Genomic DNA, 15,863 nt, shown 5'->3' with positions numbered 1-15,863 from the left:
ATAAAATATGGGGTCTATTTTAGGAAATCAACTTATTATTAAAAAAGCATGCGTGGTATGTAGAAATAAGCAGTATGCAATTGCAAAATTATGGCCCCTGGAGCTAAGGTATAGATCTATACTGTGATCCAAGGTTCCCCCGACTCTTGAACCCCACCCCCTATACATTTTCATTAATGAATGTTTTCCAAAAATCACATAATGAAATGGTGTAATAATCAGAGGAGTCTCAGATTAGTGTTGAGACTTAAATATGAAGCCTAAAATGCAAACATAAGACTCTGTGACATGTCAATCTAAGGGCTATGGTACTCAGATGACCATCAAGGTCAGTGGGCCTCTTGTTATTTATCATAGTTTTCCTTCATTTTTCACGTACAACACATACCGTAATGATCCAACTCATTCAATGGCACAATCCTTCATCTTTTTTCAAAAGTAAGATGAGCATAATCACTCATGGCTACAGAAGAAGAGATTTCAAGATGTCCAAAAAAAAAAGAAAATTGAAAGCAGATTCAGTCACTGTTTTTTATTGGCTAATGAGATACATGTACATTCAGCATAAAGATGCATTACAGGAATTGGAAAATAACACTGGACATTGATCTACATGTACAAGTGTAATTCATTAAAAGTCAATCAGTGGACATATATTCTCCCAATATAGTACCATTGCCTTTTCTGATTTTTTTTTCATTGTCAAAATAAGCTTACCCCACTCATTCATTTCTTTAAAAAAAAAGATTACTAGGTTAACAAATTCAGGTACTGGGTACATCATGTACCGTAGTAGGTGAATACCAGTATTTAAATATCGTCCATCGAGGATCATGATTACCAGGTAGTTTTGTTAATCAATTTCATGTTTAAAAGCACTTAAATTGGTATTGAAAAAATATCAACTTGAAATGCAAATAACTTCTCCATTTAAATAACTTTCCAATTACCAGTAAGTGCAAATTTGAGTGACCTAAGTATGTAGTTATGAAGACTCCCAACCACATAAGATTCAATTTCGATTTGACCAGTAGAATATTTTTCTTCAAGCACAAATGTAATAATGAAGAAAATATATATGAAAAAAAAAATGACAGACTTGTATGCATGCTTCTTATATGAAGAAGTAAATGAAATAAGACTCTTTAAAAGAGTTTTCCTGACAGAAAAAAACTGGACGGCACTTAAATAAAGGATCAATTCAAAATAAGTACAATAAAAAAACATTGACCTTTATATTTTTCATGGTCAGAGTACACGTAATATACCAAAGGAGGGAAATGAAACCATTGAACACATTTGGTAAAAAAGAACACATAATTGTAATCAATAAAATGAAAAACCTACATCTAGCACAAGCAATCTATATTAAGCAGCAATAGATTTGAGATTACACGAGCAAGAGTAAATCAAGATTCAGGCATTGGTTATAGTATTGGCTCTCTCTGTGCAAGGTTTAAGTATGATATACAAACAACATGATTATAACAGAATAAATGACCTGCTATAAACATGTAAAGACACAATTTAAGATTGAGAGGATTGAAAAAATGTGAAAAGTGTGTATGGCTAATCAAAAGAAAATACATGTATATACATATAAGAAATAATTATAAGGCTGAAATACTGCAACAAGAATACGATTCTGTGGTTGAGTGCAAGAGTGGATCCAAAAAATTTTACTTGGGGGGGGGGGGGGGGTTTAAGGCATATGTTTGACAATTTTATAGTGTAAATTTAAAGAAATTTAAAAGTTGCAGGGGGTGACTGGTCCCCCCTTTCTAGTTCTGTGCATGGAGTGACATATCAATTACTGCACAGATATGTGGATTCCCTATGGAAAGAGAAGAGTTTAGGGGAGAAATTTTATATATTGATGTATATTTTTGTGTGGGACTTGATTTATGCCGGTTTATTACTCTTAAAGATTTTTAAATTCTATACACAATTTTTTGAACACTGTATTTCACTATTTCTTCATAAGCCAGTATTAATCATTTTCTATGCATACTGAGTTTTTGTATTTCAAAAACAAATAGCATTACTCAATAAAATAAATCACTGAAGCTGAATTCTTGATATTGGTGATGAACCATACACATAAACAAGTACATCAAACACACATGGATAAAACTTGGTTTAAAAAATCTTGTGACACACAAATATATAAAAATTTTCTTCTCATTTGATTGTGTTCAAATAACAAATAAAGTGGATTTCAATAACAGTAACAAGCAAGTGTACAAATTCTCTTGATTTTGGCATTTAACACTGAGCAAAGCTTGGAATGCTTTATATCACAAGATCATTAAAACAACATTCTCTGACCCTATTTTGACATTCTCATCATAAAAACAAGATGCTGAAACTCTCACTGACAAATCAAGATTAAACAATTTTATTCATTTCCTGTTTTACTCATATTCGCTAGCCAAGGGTTTTCGGTCCACTTTGCTTCCCGTATGGAGAGCAAAGTGGACTGAAAACCCTTGGCTAGCGAATATGGTTTTACTAATTCAAATAAAGAGGGCTGATTGGTCATGGCATTTTTAGGCTTTATTTACCTCTTTTAGACGGAGAGCTCCGAATAAATATAAAGAAAAATGTTCAAATATTTAGATTTTTTCTTTACTTCATAATAATTTATGGCCAAAAAGATCATATTTAAAAGTTTCAGGCAGACCTGATGGTTAAATCCAATGACCACTCAGTCGTCTTAAATGTGAAAGAAATGTCTTTGTGAAACAAGATCTCAAAAGATGAAAAAGTCCCATGGAAGTAAACTTGACCTTTGTCCTCTATCAATGACCTTGACCTTTTACTAATTTAGATAGTTATCATTAACAGACTTAATATTTAATAAATATAGCATCATATTCCATTATTTGGGAAATATTTTGTACAAATATTAAATGACCATATACACATGGATTGTGTAAATATTGCATATATTAAATTTCATAAACTCATACATATCCATGGCCAACAATTTTGAGAAAAATAAGTATAAAATAAAAAAACACAACAAAAACTAGCAGTTTCTTATACAAAATATAGTTTTGCTACAAATGCATTTGTTTTTCATGTATTTTTTTTTTCATTCAGAAATTTGTAGAGATATTCTGCATCAATGCATGTACACACCACTGTAGTGTGCCCTTTGGCCTGATTAAACACATCCGATCCCCGGATAGAAGAAAAGATGAGGCATGCGTAGAGAACTCTTGTATTCAGACATCTGTGACATGGAGTCCATCTCTATTTGAGGACACCGGGACACTTTTCTTGACACCAGCAAGTTTACCTGAAATTACCAGATCACTACAATGACATGCATTTTGAAATACTTAACAAGGATAGTATTTGACTTAAACGTATTAAATGTAAACCCCAACCCATCCACCCACCTTCAAATGATGACAGTCATGGAATGACTTCACAATGACACATTAATGGAACCTTAGCCCATGATAAATTTCAATTTGTATGTAGAAGGGTTAAGGCATGGCCTCTTGTAAAATGTCTTACTGCGTAATACCTTTTCTATAAGTAAGTTTTTGGATACTGTTTACAGGAAAATATTCGCCCCCATTTTTTCTTCGCCCCTTTCGCCCTCGTTGTCAGAGGGCAAATTCTATGTTGCAAATAATATCTCTGTTAACATAACTTGCATCTGGGCGAATTCAAGACGGGGCGAAAAAGCTTGTAAGTGTAAAAGGGCGAAAATTACATGGGAAGAAAATAACCCTGTATACAGTATATAATAATTTAAACCCATATCTTACCCTGTGCAGCATTGTACAAATGTCCTCACTCTTGGCGTACTTCATGAAGATTTGTACCAGCGCCTCTATGTACCAGCTGCCTCGCTCCCGATTCCTCCATGCATAGTAACCTGGGCAAAAGACAATTGAATATTAGTGTCATGCTGCGAGTACATGTACCGATAAAGTATAATTGTACAGGTATTTGAAATTTGGTGTTTTAACTGTACAAGACAGAGATGTATTGGTACTGAGCCTAATTATCAAGATTACAGGGTGGTGGTCATTATATGATATTTTCCTACATCCAAAATTCATTACAGAAAACTTTGGATTTGAGTTCATTTTTATTTTATTTTACTTTGTACAGAGGTCTTCTCTTAAGAAGATCAATACATTCTATAAATGGCCACCATCAAGCCCACTTAAGAGGACTAAATGGTCATGGCCATTTTTGGGATTAATTTAATCTCCTCAAGTAGAAGAGTCATGTAAAAAGACACGGCAAAAAATTCAAATTTAAAAACTAAAATAAATATATAGATTTTTTCTTTATTTGTTAATTGTTCACAGGCAAACAAATAAAAAAAAAATTTAAAGAAGTTCTGAAGGTTAATTTGTTGACCAATCAGCCTCCTTAACATGGGACAATTTTGCCCCTCACCTGCTTGTGTAGGAAAGCAAATAATCATGTCAGACTGCGTAGGAAGCTGTTTAGATCCAGTTGATCCGTCGTGTTCATCAAGGAAGGGAACACCACTGTCTAATGCTCCTGAAAAATGCAACATTCATGCATAAATATTTACAACATGTTAATAATGCAAATGGACTTCTGGGTTTAAAAAGGTTCTATTAGATGAGTGATGAAGGCGGAAGATTTCCATTTGTATTTTTTCATGTACAAACACATAATATTTTGACTGATATGGTGTTTGAATATTACTTATTTTTCTTTTATTGAAACATCTGAGGTTGTACTTTCATTTAACAAGTTAAGAATATTTCAATTAAATTTTACTCTTTGATTTGACAAAATCATTAAAATCCTACAGCTGCCAACCCCCCCCCCCCCCCCCCAAATAGGGTTTAAATGTACATGTTATTATGCCATGTAATGTAAATAGCTACAGCACCAGATCTGTGATTGTGTGGACGCTGATGTAATATGTGTAGAAAAGAACAAGAAAAAAAGGGGAAAAGTACCAGTAAGCCAAAATATAAATTTGTTGTAGTGTCAGAGATGAATATACCATATCATATACATGTACATACCGAGTAATACATTCATTTTCTAAATATTTGTCAATTTAGATATATTTTCACATCTTTTTAGTGTCATTTTTTTTAGTATAAAAGAATATTAAAACAAGCTTGAACTAAAAGCATTATGGTACAAACCTTACTGATTTAAAAAAAAAATTGTGATGTGAATTCATATACATGTATCACTAAGAAAATCAAGTAAGATGCATTTTGGAGTCATTATGTCCATGAAAGTACATTGAATACTTGCAATCAATTTCACTAAGAGGAATTACAGCCAAGACTTGTACATATTCTAGAGTACCGGTACATGCATTTAACTATAGATCAGTAACTTGAAATCTTTTTACATGTATAATGGTAAATAAATACTATTCAAGAATTCAATGAAAGCAGCAATTGAAGCAAGTTCTTCCAGGTTTTGACTAATTTCAAAGAACAAGAACCACATGTAATGCGAGTACGTATCCAAACAAAAAAAAATCTGTGCCAAAAACATCTGCTGTTATACCAGTACAGCATCCATAGTCTTGACCTACTTGCGAGTATTAATCAAGATGTATTTTGTGCCATTCTGCAGCTCAAAAGCCATCACAGATTCTTCCCAACATTGATTTTTTTTTTTTTGCGTACATGTACAAAGATATCAGATGTTGCACTCCAGTAGCTGAGAATCTCTGGCGCTACCATCACACTGTGAACCACACAACTTGCAGTGTGATGTCAAGATCATTCGGGCTTTGAACCTGGTAGTTGTTGTGACTGGGTACAAACCCTAGATTGGATCAATAAACCAAACTAAATCCTAAGAATTTTTCTTTAGATATACATGACCCTATCTTTAACTCAAGATACGAGGCCAGACAGTATTTGAAATGTGGATGTCAAGAAAATTGGGTGACCTTTAAACTTTTGACCTGAATACATGTATCAGTATGGGTCACCAATGTGTCATGGTCAACTGTAAAAAAAAGTTTGGAGACTGTCAAGCAAAATGTTCTCAGTTAATGGTAAGAAACTATTTAACAGGAACATATCAAATCGTTGACCAAGGACCAAAAGGACATTGACTTAAATAACCACTTATACCTTTGAAGGTTAAGAAAAGGGCTCTCAAAATCAAAATAAAGATGAGAAGTAAACACTGTGTGTTTTTTCTACTTTTTAAAAAATCCAATTGTCATTATCTATACTATTATATTAAAATAATAGACTCGAATTTTTGGGCTTTAATACCGAGAAATTGGAAGAGTACTGTCTTTTGTTTTATATATTTTAAACATCATTGGTACTTGAAGATTACCAATTTGTTTTTATTTTTTCTCACTCAAGCTTTGCTAATTAATAATCAAAGAAAATTCCTTTAGAAAATTTGGAAATCATCTGGATTTTTTTTATTTACAATCTTACGCATTACATTCATGCTAATTCATGGTATGCTCTTTAGTTGTTTCCACAATATCACATTTGTAAGGATAAACTCAGAAACGATATTACAAGTACGTGTAAATTTTCATGGAAAATTTATCATATATTCTGTTCACCAAAGGAAATACGGGAGATTACTATAACTCAGTGCATTTAATATGAAAAATCCCGAAAGTTTCGAATGTCTACCGGTACATGGTGTGTAAATTTGAAGAAAGTAAAAACGTTGGTGAAAAAGATTTCTTCCAGACCAGTCCCTGATTCTTCATTAATATGAATCAAATTTTTGGGTGAAAGGTATTAACAGCCTCAAAATGGTTTGTTATAAATAATTTGACTGTTATTTTTGATGCAGCTTCATTAATTTTCTCCAAAATCGTTTTTTGGAGTGATTCTGCAATTTTTTGCTAAATTACAGGTATATGGGAGGCATTTTAACTGTAATTAAGGCCTGTGCCAAGACACAGTTAGATTATTCTAACTACGCAGAATGTAGTGAAATTAATAGCATTATTGAAGGCTTAAAGCTTGGTTATGTAAATGTCAACAATACGTTGTGTTGATGTATCTATTTCGTAAATGTCCTATTATATCATATGCAATGTCAACCCGTGCACGCAAAGAGTTTGGAGACTTGCAACAAATTTCTTTTTGGGCAATTTATATAAATACATGTATATTAATACATGTAAGCTTGACCCTTTGACCTGAAAATCAATATGGGTCATCAACTTCTTGCAGTAAATCTGTGTATAAAGTTAAGTCCTTACATATAAACTTGCTTTGTACAGTACATGTACTTCCCATGACCTGCCCATTCTGCAATGTTCTAACCACCTTGGTGGAGTGAGATGATTGGGGGGGGGGGGGGGGGGAGAGCTACCCTCTCTGGAGAAATTTGGAAAACCAGCCTTTGGTCAGAGCCTTGCTGGAGAGACCAGTGGTCCATGCAAAGCCACCCCGCTTAAATTGAATTTCAGCATTTTATGACTATCAAGAGTACATAAATGTTCACACGATTCAAATGCTCACATGATTTATATTAATTAGTTATTCATGTTATTTGAGCTTTTCAATATAAGGGTGAATTTTTACTTATCAAAAGGGGAAAAGAGAAGATTCAGGGAAAATTTTCTCTTGGTGGAAAAATACTGAATATCAGTAGTGAATATGACCTTGATTAATCCTTGGTAAAGTAAATTTAAGTTATCAGCAACATAAATGAAATTTACAGCACTTACAGATGAGACCTTATAAACCAAGGCCCTTTTCATTTAACCCATTAGAATATAACTAAAATACCTATGATCAATCAGGGTGAAGTTGCAATATGATTGAAATATAACAGTTCAGATGTAGAACATAAAAAAAGCACTTAACCAACATCCAGTGCTTAGGCACTCAATGTTCGAAAAAAAACAAACAACCTATTTTTCCTATCATCATGATCATCTTAAATTCTATGTAAAAAGTAATCAAATCAATAAATATTCTCTGTAAGCGCATGTGGTACATTTTCTACTGAGCTACAGAACATTTGCCTACCAGACCTATAAACTTGATGACACATTTGATATCAAAAACATGAGAAACTTGTACCTGTGCCTTATGACATTTGATCCATATATTTTTTTTCCCCCCTATAATGCTAAAAAATATTGGCAATTCCAGATGTGAAGAAAAGTGATACTGGAAAACAAAGAATGACTACAGGTAACTAGACAGAAAAGGCCAATCTAATCAGGCAACATATAGCCTGCACTTAAATCTAAGATAATAGTGTATTGGCCTATGGGGTGATCAAATTTCTAGACCAACCTTTAAGGGCACTAAAATAATGTGTAATAAAATGAACAATTAATCAACCTTGAAAACCTTAGTAATAAAACTGTTATTAAAAAGGGCAACTCATTTTCATTTCAATTATTCTATCGATAGTTCCCTGATCTGACTGTAAAGCAATGATTAATACATTCTCCATCTTAAAAATGCATCTTTTTAAACAGGTACCAGTGCTTTGATTTATGACAACATTTTCTCATTTACATGAACCTGGTACATGTACCGGTATATGGGAAAGAGACCTTTCTGTAGATTGTAAACTGCTGCAACTCAACAAGTCTTTTGTTGTTCACAAAAATCCTTAGTCATCATGCACTTTATACAGATAAATATTACATTAGTTTTTATGATACTCCTTATCAAACATGCAGTCGTGCATTAACGATCTCCGATCCTTAGCAATGTCAGATAACTCTTCATTATCCGGATTTTTTTGAACAGTAATTCAACAAAATGCTTGGCTTAGTGGCTCCATGAAAATTTATTGCTTGTAACTGTCTATAGGTAAAGGGACTCAAGCCACCAAAGCACCTGTATAACTTTTTAAAAATTTGATCTCGCCTTGTACATTAATTCCATTGTATTCACCGTGGGCAAAGTTTGAAGGATAAATAACACTTTTATGAAGAAATACTTTGAGGTTCTGAGAATCTAAAATGATTTCTCTCAGGCAAAATTCATTGCAAAAAAAAGAGCAACTACATGAATTTCACACTTACATAAGAAAATCTTATATTAAATTTCACTTGATTTTTCATGTATAAGATATGGTTTTGTAAAATCTTGCACAAAAAAATTAACTAGAAAATTTCAGGCAAAATACTGTGAAAGCTCATTTGAGTAAATCACATGAAATTTACATGAAGTACAAATGTCTTTGGTACCAGAAAGGAAATAGTGAAATAGTGAATACATAGACTATTTATAACAGTCCAACAAATTTAATTTGCATTAGATGCACATAATGATGTTTGAACAATCAAAATATCCATACATACCCCCTCTGCAAGCCTGTATCACAAAGATCTTTGGTTTTCCCACCAGGGTTGGACAATTGCTGTTGTCAAACAGCTTGAACACACTGTCCAATTGTAATTTCCTTCCATCTGTTCCAAAAATAAAACCCTCCTCTCCATGGCTGAGAAGGCACACAAATGATGAATCTCCTTGGCGATGGGCTGGGTCAGCAGCAAACATTTCCAATTTTTGAGCAATCTCCTATAAATTTTAGTGAAGAATATCATATTTATCTTGTGATAAAACTTTCATTCTAAATATCAATAAATGCATGGCTTCAATATTTTTTCGAGACATGCATTATACATGCGGGTTGACTATATTTGGTTTTTCAAAGCCTGATCCCATGAACTCATCCCCCGTGAACTACCGGGTATATTTGAAAATATTTTAATAAAAGATAAACCTAAAAAATATAAACCCATAGAACCACTTTTTTAAAAACATGTAGATACAACCCCTAGGAAACATATCATTTAACAATAAATTTTTTTCAATATACCATGAATATTTCATAGGCACTAACTACCATGCAGTCTGATTAAAACCAGCCCCTCTCGTTACTGATACCTATAAGACCCTGTCACCCCAACAAATGTGAGGAGAAGGGGGATTGTTTTAATCAGACTGACTACCATGTGTTGACCAGATAGAGAGTTGTCCTATGGTTCCTCAGACCTTACCACTTTTCTGATGACCGGACAATAAGATCCTAGGGTACCTTACAACATACAACTTTTCTGATGACCAGACAATGAGGTCTTAAGGTACCTTACCTTAGCAGTGAGTCCGTCTTTGTCGTTATACACCTGGACGTCAAAGTGGAGCTGTCTCAGCAGGTGATACAGGTTATCCCTGTCGATATCCGTGCCCCGCCTGGGTGGCTTCCCCTCCACCTCATTCACGTTGATGATTAGCGCCTTACCTCGAGGCAACCGCCTCATTGCATAGGACTGTAAAGATAAGTCATAGGTAAACAACTTGTAGGTAACATGGGACTATAAAGATATGTCACATAGGACTGTAAACAAAATTCCCTATGAACCATTTTTAAAAAGACAACAGAAATGGTTTTTAGCACAAAGTAAGTTACATGTACTATACAGTTAAACTTGATAATAGAAAAGTCATATGGACCAATAAATTTACTTCGTTTTATCCGTTATTCGTTATATCCATATTAATTCGTAATAGAAAATAGAGTGAATTCCCTATATATATATTTTCTTTCACTACACTACAATTTTTGCTAATTAAAGCTTAGAATGAAAAAACATTCTTTTGATATCTTTAATAATCGGATTGTAAATTGAAGAATTTATGAGAAAATAAATACATTCAAACTATTATGTTAAATGGTAGTGCAAACTTTTTAAAATTGTGAAGAAATTCATTGTAAAAGAGGTAAATTTTTTCATTATTCACCTCTACAGGTCTCAAAATCTGTTCACTATATGCATGAATTCTCTATATAACCGTAAAATTTTGGAAAGATATGATAAGAATTTTACCTAGGACTCGAAACAAACTTAGCCTAACTGAGATTTCACTATGCCCGTGTTCGTAATAAACGATTTTTACTTTCTGATTTTATTTTCCCTAAACATAGTTGAATTTCATTCATAATAGGGATATATAATGTTAATAAATAATTAAGATACTGGTGAACCTCTTTTAAGGATAATGAAATCAATGTGAAGGTCAACTTCAATGAAATAAGAATTCACCTTCTTATAGTTGGTGATGTAGAACTGCCTGGTGGTATTGTCCACTCTGACGGTGACTGGCCCGTCCGTCAGATCTATCTCAGGGTCATCCAGCTCCCCCTGGATTCTCACCGGCTGCAGGCTACTCTGGGTCATCATTGGGGGCTCATTCTGAGATGGTTGGTTCGATTCAAACACTGTTATTTCGATTTTTTCCTCAGTTCGTTGTCTTTTAGCTAGCATTGAAAAGAATAGAAATTGTCATCGAGGAACAGTTATAATAATGTCAACTGGTGCTTTGTTCAATGCGTAACAAGAATACACTGTAATTTTTTTTTTAGGTATAGCACTGGTTATAGTGCCATGTTCAATTAACAGTTATAATGTACTAAAGATACTTCTTTCCAGTTTAATTAAAGGTGATCATATCAAACAGTCTTTGCACTATTTCTTTGCTGCTTATGTAAGTACACACTCTATAATTAAAACACATACTCTAGAAGTAAGCACCATAATGTATTTATGATTGAAAACTATTCTGTAATTCTGTTGAAGAGAAAGACTGCACTATGTGTTTAGTTATGGATAATTTATAATTATAGTATTATTTACAGTATCATGAATTGTTACCTGGAGATTCACAGTTTGCCTCATGGTTACCCAAAGGTTTGGTCATAGCATCTAAATAGAAAATGAAAAATAGTTAACGCCTAAAACTTTAAATCTAAAAAAAAAAAACTGGCTATCAAAGTAACCAAAGTTACCAGGATTAACTATCATTGATGAAATAAATTTACCTAGAGTATCCTCCCTTTGAAGAGAAGCTGGCCTGTAACTTGGAATATATACAACCTCTTTAGGAACAGGATGAACATTGTTATTGTACATGACAGGAATGTGTTGAGACACTGTTGTTGGAGCAACCTCTGGGGGCACCTGATAATTTGGGTCGTTGATATAGTGTTTTAAATTGTGTCGTTGTTGGTTTTCCTTGAAGCTTCCGTCGCTCTTGCTGACTCTATCCAAAAACACAGCATTGCTAAAGTTGTATGGCTGACCGGGATTTCCAGACACACAAATAATGGACGAATCAACAGATGAAGGCTGGACGGGCACAGGTTGAACACTGTGGGTCTGAATTGGGTGGAACACATGATCTGGTGGTGGGTGGTGTAACGCAGGCTGGAGCTGCCAGGTGGGGACTCCCTGAGACTCCTGCTGTCCCTGGGATAGGACTCTGGGCGAGGCACTTTCGGTGTGAGTGAGGAGCTGCACTGCCTTGGTGATTGGTTGAGATACTTGTGGCCCTGGGGCTGGGAGCCTGGGGGGAGAGGACTGGGGACGAGTGGGTTCTGGACCAACTGTTTGAGATTCCTGTGATATAACAGACTCTATTTTTTCATCTCTCTTCAGTTTTTCACTTTCTTCTGATGGTGGTTTTAGATAGAGATTTACAATGTCTTCCTGGCCATTGGCTATCAAAGCCTCACTCAGAGCTTCAAATCCATTGCTTTTCAGTGCTATTTTGTCCAGAAGCTCCTCTGTCTGGTCAAATGTAGTCTTCTTTGCCTTGGTAAGAAAAATAATACATATAAAAATCTTAATTTCAATTTATCAAACACACATTATAATAACTGGGGGATACATAAACAATGAATGCATATTTCCTACTATTTTCAAAAATCGAGATGTATTTTTACCTGTATGCTTTTACACAGGTAACCCTGAATTACCGAAGTGTCAGTATTTACCAAATGACACTAAAATCTACAGAAAATGACACTTAAAATATATTTTAAAAAATATTTTTACTACAAATATATTACATCAATTAATGTCTTTATTATTGATAATAATTGGTATAATTGCAAGATGGAAAATGGTTGGATAGTTGGAAAATTGTGAGATGAGCATGCATGTAATTTGACCCTCTGATATTTAAAAGCATGCAATTAAAATTCCTCATTAATTATTATATTTATTGTTAATTAGAAATTACTAATTTATATTGATTTTTCTCCCCATAGTTTAATAAGAGTTATTGTTCTTTGATTTTCAATAAATACGATATTTAACTTACTAATAGGTTTTAATTTTTCTTTGGTTATGAAGCATTTACCTGAAAGACATAAATGTATAATATAATATGTCCCCATTTTAATGTATTTGAAGTGTCATTTCTGTAGATTTCATTGTCATTCTGGTAATTTCAGGTGTCATTACTGTTAATCCTGTCATTTCGGTAATTTGATGTACCGTTTTACACTGATGCCCCTTTACCTGTATGCTTCTATAATGAGGTCCCTTCCCCTGTATGCTTTTACACTGAGGCCCCCCTTTACGTGTATGCTTCTACAATTATGTTCCCTTTACTTGTTTACTTTTACACTAAGGTCCCCTATGTATGCTTTTACAATCAGGCCCCCTTTACCTGTATGCTTTTACATTGAGGTCCCCTTTAACGTATGCTATTTCCCTGAGATCCCCTTTACCTGAATGCTTTTACACCGAGGTTCCCTTTACCTGTATGCTTTTTGCGGTCCTCTGGGTGAAAACCTGTCGTGACAGAAGCTCCGTCAACAGTCCATCCTCTATGTTGATATTCTCCACCAGCTCCACCCGGTTCTTTATCAAGATGTTCTTCTTGGCCTTATCCATCATCAAAGTCCACCCCTGATGGTCAAACAGTAACTAACTCATCCCTAAAAATGTTTAAAGTGACTGTAGATGGTTGACCAAATATAATATGATTATGCCTGCAATGGTATGATGCGGTACATAGAATTACCGAAATACCCGCGATTTACCGAAATACCCGGTGAAAACACCAAAATACCCTTCAAAATCACCAAAATGCCCATTATTATGCCATAAAGAGTGTATGTCTAGTATTTTATATAGATAGTTATTGTATATAAAGTTAATATTTAGAATAAAAATACTGTACTTGAACTTGTGTTATATACATGTCAAGAGAAAGGAGCAATAGGATAGGAATTACGTCTTAAAATAGTTGCTATTTTTATAGTTGCTTCCACTCTATATGGATTTTTGATGATTATTATATGATATTAAAAAAATAAAGCTGATAAACTGTTATTTTTAATTCTTAGTTATTTTATTCTGGGAATAAAATTTCACACCTCTATTCGAGTGAAAAGCGAGAGTTATCGTTCTTAACCCAATGTCTACACATGTTAAAAATCGCTATTTATGTCAAAATACTTACATTATCAAACTGAAAATTGGGGAAATACATTTAAACACTTAGATTTAAACTATGATGTTAAATATTTGTGCTCAAATGAGGCATTTCGGTGTTTTTGAAGGGCATTTCGGTAAATCACGGGTATTTCGGTAATTCTAGTTACCCGGTATGGTGCTAAAGTTGTGGTTTCGATGATTAATTATCAAATGACAATGCTATAAATCGTATTATTTAATGGTGATGCTTTCTGGAAACATCAACAAAAACTGGTATTACTGTTGCTTTAGTATAGAAACAATAAAATCATACACATTATAATTGTAATTTACATACTGGGTTTATGTATTTATCAGTTATACAGGTTTAAAGTCGTTTAAATAAAAACTACTGTAACTACATAGTAATAACCGAAATTCGCGGGTTCGGGCTTGTTCGAAACATTTCAGGTCAAAGAGTATATCACAAACCGCAGAATAGCAATAAATGAGTCAGTAATTATGCAAAGATAAATCAAATAATGAATGGTATACTTACCGCCTGTTATCTCCTAATTGCTTTAAATTTTAAGGTTGAAAGTAAAGTTGACAAAATAGTCAAGTTTTTTAAAGCGGAAAACGCAGACTGGTGATCAATTGTCAAAACCTATCTGGAAGGATACACATTTTCCGGAATGTGTAGAAAAGGAGACACCGTTAGCATGGTTAGGGCCTATATTCAATTGTATTCTAGCCTGAAATTTTGTCAAAAATTTCATTGTTAAAGTAAGCAATGCAATGTAATGTAATAATTTTTTATGCTCATTTTTTTATTGCATAACATGTACGTTTTTTATCAGTATCCAATTCCTGGGATATAATATGTATTTTATAGCGCCCAAACAGGTATTGAACTCAAATCCATTAGGACAACGATTGCTCCACAGTTTATAGAAATCCATTAAAAGAATTTAAATGCTTGGTTCTTATTTCAATAGTTTCAAAAACGACTTTACTTCCATGGGATAACATTACAAGATGTCGAGAACAGTAAGTATAATGTTTTTTTGGTAAATTCTTACAAGATTGAACGTAACGTAGCCGTAAGACCAAATTATGTGTATGTTCGATATGAAATTAACTTTTTCAAGTCCTGAATTCGAAGCTGCATGGTCCGATTTTTTGGCTGTTATAGTATCAAATAAATTGCCATACCAACCAATTGTGTTAGAAAGTTGTATATCATAGTACTTTCGCCTACTTACACGTGCAGAATCAGTCTCCTATCAATGTTTAAAACATTCAATGTTAATAAAAGTATATTTAATGGGAACACACACAAAAAAAAACCAACAAACCCAAATGCACCATGGGCATGTTTAGATAAGGGGACCGTTTGGTTTCGTCCCCCGAATAATAAGCTTGGTTTATGCATCGATCGATCAAACAAAACAAACTTCAGAAATATAAGAGAACAAAATGTACGTATGCGGGTTTATTTTTTTTAATTGCAAAAACATTTAAGTATTGCGATATCGAAGTCGTAATACGGTCGTACTTTCCTCGACGTAGTCTGGTACTCTTCCCATGTGCAATTCCGTTCGCGCACTCTCCATGTTGAGTTAATTTTTTATATTTACCAAATCTGAACTAAAATGCG

The 15,863-nt window shown here is 33.7% G+C and overlaps 1 protein-coding gene across 1 annotated transcript; it reads right to left on the bottom strand.

The window, feature by feature from the left end:
- Positions 1-517: 517 nt before the first annotated feature.
- On the bottom strand, positions 518-14,889 carry LOC105322339 (uncharacterized). The gene is made up of 10 exons (XM_011420990.4): positions 14,763-14,889; positions 13,544-13,722; positions 11,818-12,589; positions 11,651-11,701; positions 11,042-11,256; positions 10,091-10,267; positions 9,296-9,515; positions 4,429-4,536; positions 3,786-3,895; positions 518-3,304 (listed from the first exon to the last, which is right to left on the bottom strand). Exons 2-10 carry the CDS (start codon positions 13,679-13,681, stop codon positions 3,170-3,172), a joined length of 1,926 nt encoding a protein of 641 aa, XP_011419292.3. The 5' UTR covers positions 13,682-13,722; positions 14,763-14,889; the 3' UTR covers positions 518-3,169.
- Positions 14,890-15,863: the final 974 nt, after the last annotated feature.

This window comes from Magallana gigas, chromosome 3 (assembly GCF_963853765.1).
Source record: "Magallana gigas chromosome 3, xbMagGiga1.1, whole genome shotgun sequence".
NCBI lineage: Eukaryota > Metazoa > Mollusca > Bivalvia > Ostreida > Ostreidae > Magallana > Magallana gigas.
This window is presented reverse-complemented; position numbering and strand designations above follow the sequence as displayed.

Excerpts from the sequence above, each read along its gene's own strand:
- LOC105322339 (XM_011420990.4), bottom strand. The coding sequence starts at position 13,681 with ATGATGGATAAGGCCAAGAAGAACATCTTGATAAAGAACCGGGTGGAG. Across the intron at positions 12,590-13,543 it reads GGACCGCAAAAAGCATACAG|GCAAAGAAGACTACATTTGA; the intron begins GTAAAGGGAACC and ends TTTCTTACCAAG. Across the intron at positions 9,516-10,090 it reads AAGACGGACTCACTGCTAAG|GAGATTGCTCAAAAATTGGA; the intron begins GTAAGGTACCTT and ends TAAAATTTATAG.